This window comes from Emiliania huxleyi (genome assembly GCF_000372725.1).
Source record: "Emiliania huxleyi CCMP1516 chromosome Unknown EMIHUscaffold_1791, whole genome shotgun sequence".
NCBI classification, from domain to species: Eukaryota; Haptophyta; order Isochrysidales; family Noelaerhabdaceae; genus Emiliania; species Emiliania huxleyi.
Genome location: NW_005200792.1, coordinates 4,089 through 6,038, shown reverse-complemented (window position 1 = coordinate 6,038; position 1,950 = coordinate 4,089). Strand labels below are relative to the sequence as shown.

Below are 1,950 nucleotides of genomic sequence, written 5' to 3'. Positions count from 1 at the left end.
TGGTAAAGCGAAACTCGTGAGCTTACAGCCTTGTTATTGAGAAGAAAATACCTCCTGTTCACACAAAAACCCCCCCGGACCCAAGACGCACAGCTCACACTTCACACAAAAACACAACCCCGGACCCGAGACGCACAAGCAAGCACAGACAGTCGAGAAGGGAGAGACCGCACAGTCCCCCCCCTCAGATGTGAGTGTTAGAGTTGTTTGGTATTGCTAAAAATCTCTCTCTCAGAAGCCAGCGCTGGGTAGGGTACCAGGTACCAGGAAGCAAAAACACAACGGACCCAAGACGCACAAGCAAGCACAGAGAGCTTCACACAAAAACACAAACGCGGACCGAAGACGCACAAGCACAGACAGCCTTCTCCCACCCCTCGTTTGGTGTGTCCGTTTTATTGATTTATTTAGCAGAGACAGTCGAGAAGGGAGAGACAGCAACGACAGTGAGAAGCCAGCGCTGGGCACCAGGAAGGCGCGCTTCACACAAAAACACAAACAAACACAACCCCGGACCCACGGTGCCACGACGGTCGACGAGCGGGCCAAACAAAACAAATCTCTCTGTGCGGTCCAAATGCTCTCTCTCACAGGGTCAGGCCATGCCCATGGCGCATAAATCGAGCGCATAAAAATGGACACCTCTACTGTGAGATGGGTACAAAGGAACAGGTGGTCAGGTCCCCGCCCGCCGTGCGATCTTTGTTGCAGGGTTCTTTGACTTTTTGTGGCGCATATCCACTAGCACTAGCATATCCATGCACCATGGACACGTATGCCGGTATGCGGTATGTCGTGCGTATGGGCGTTTTTTTGTTTTTCTTTTTCATCCGGCTTAGCCGTAAGCCGACGTCTCAGCCACCAAACAAATGCGCAGCCAAAGCCGTCTCATCGTCGAAGGCCGTGTGCATCTCTCTCTGTGGGGAGGAGGGCGGGGAGAGCCGCGCGCCGCCGACGCACTCGTGGTCGGCCCAGGCACCTACCGCGGACGAGTTGGCGAGCGAGCCGTGCGAGATGAACTCGTGGTCGATTTCTGGCGAGGTCACATGCACGAAGCCAACGAGGACGAACCGAGTGCCGCTCGTCACACGGGCGCCCTCGTGGAGCAGCTTGCCGCTGTGCGTCGTCAGGTCGCCGCACCCGCACCCGGGCAGCGCGAGCCGGCCCACCCCGTCGCACCGCCGGCACGTGGCAGCTGCCGCCCGCAAGCCGCCGCACGCGTCGCAGGCCGGGCCCAGGGAGTGGAAGCGGAGGCCGCCGCCCTCAAACTCACTCGGGTCCGAGAGGAGGATGGAGAAGGAGAGGAGGTTGCCATCGCGGTGTGGCGTCAGCCGGTCCTGCGCGCCCTGCTGGTACCGGACCACGAACAGGTCTCGCATCTGCAACTCGCAGAGCTCAAAGCCATAGTGCAGCGCCAACGTCGGCAGCACGACTCGCGCGACGAGCGGCTTGACCGCGCTGTGGAGCGCCGGCGCCGTCTCGCGCTCGACCGCAATGTCGGTGGTCGGGTGGTGCTTGTGCCGCCGCGTCGACCAGCCGTTTGCCGCCGCGTGCTCGAGCGCCAACGCGACGAGCGCTCTGGTCTCGTGCGGCTCAAGCAGGCGAAAGATGTGCACCGCCCACAGACTGGAGCGCGCAAAGGTGCCGGAGGGGTCGTCCGGCAGCCAGAGCGTACTGTGCGGCGTGAGGAGCGGCCCGTCCCGAGGCGACAGCGTGTGCATGTCGTCGCAGCCCACATTCATGACTGTGTCTTCGCTCAGAGCAGCTGAACTTTTTGAATCACCGGTCGGTGCCGCCCGCACGCAGCCGCACGCGTCGCAGGGTTCCGACTCGCACCAAAACGCCCTACCTACCTATTGCGGGCGCCAATCGCCAGGCTCCGTGCCCAACCTACCTACCTAGGAATTCAGTCGCGCTATATACGCACTCGAACACGCACTAAATAGCGCA

At 60.8% G+C, this 1,950-nt stretch overlaps 1 protein-coding gene across 1 annotated transcript; it reads right to left on the bottom strand.

Annotated features, from left to right (window-relative positions):
- Positions 1–854: 854 nt before the first annotated feature.
- On the bottom strand, positions 855–1,742 carry EMIHUDRAFT_253598 (hypothetical protein; the record flags this gene model as incomplete). Its single annotated transcript, XM_005783589.1, has 1 exon — positions 855–1,742. The coding sequence occupies one exon, from the start codon at positions 1,740–1,742 to the stop codon at positions 855–857; it is 888 nt and encodes a 295-aa protein (XP_005783646.1).
- Positions 1,743–1,950: the final 208 nt, after the last annotated feature.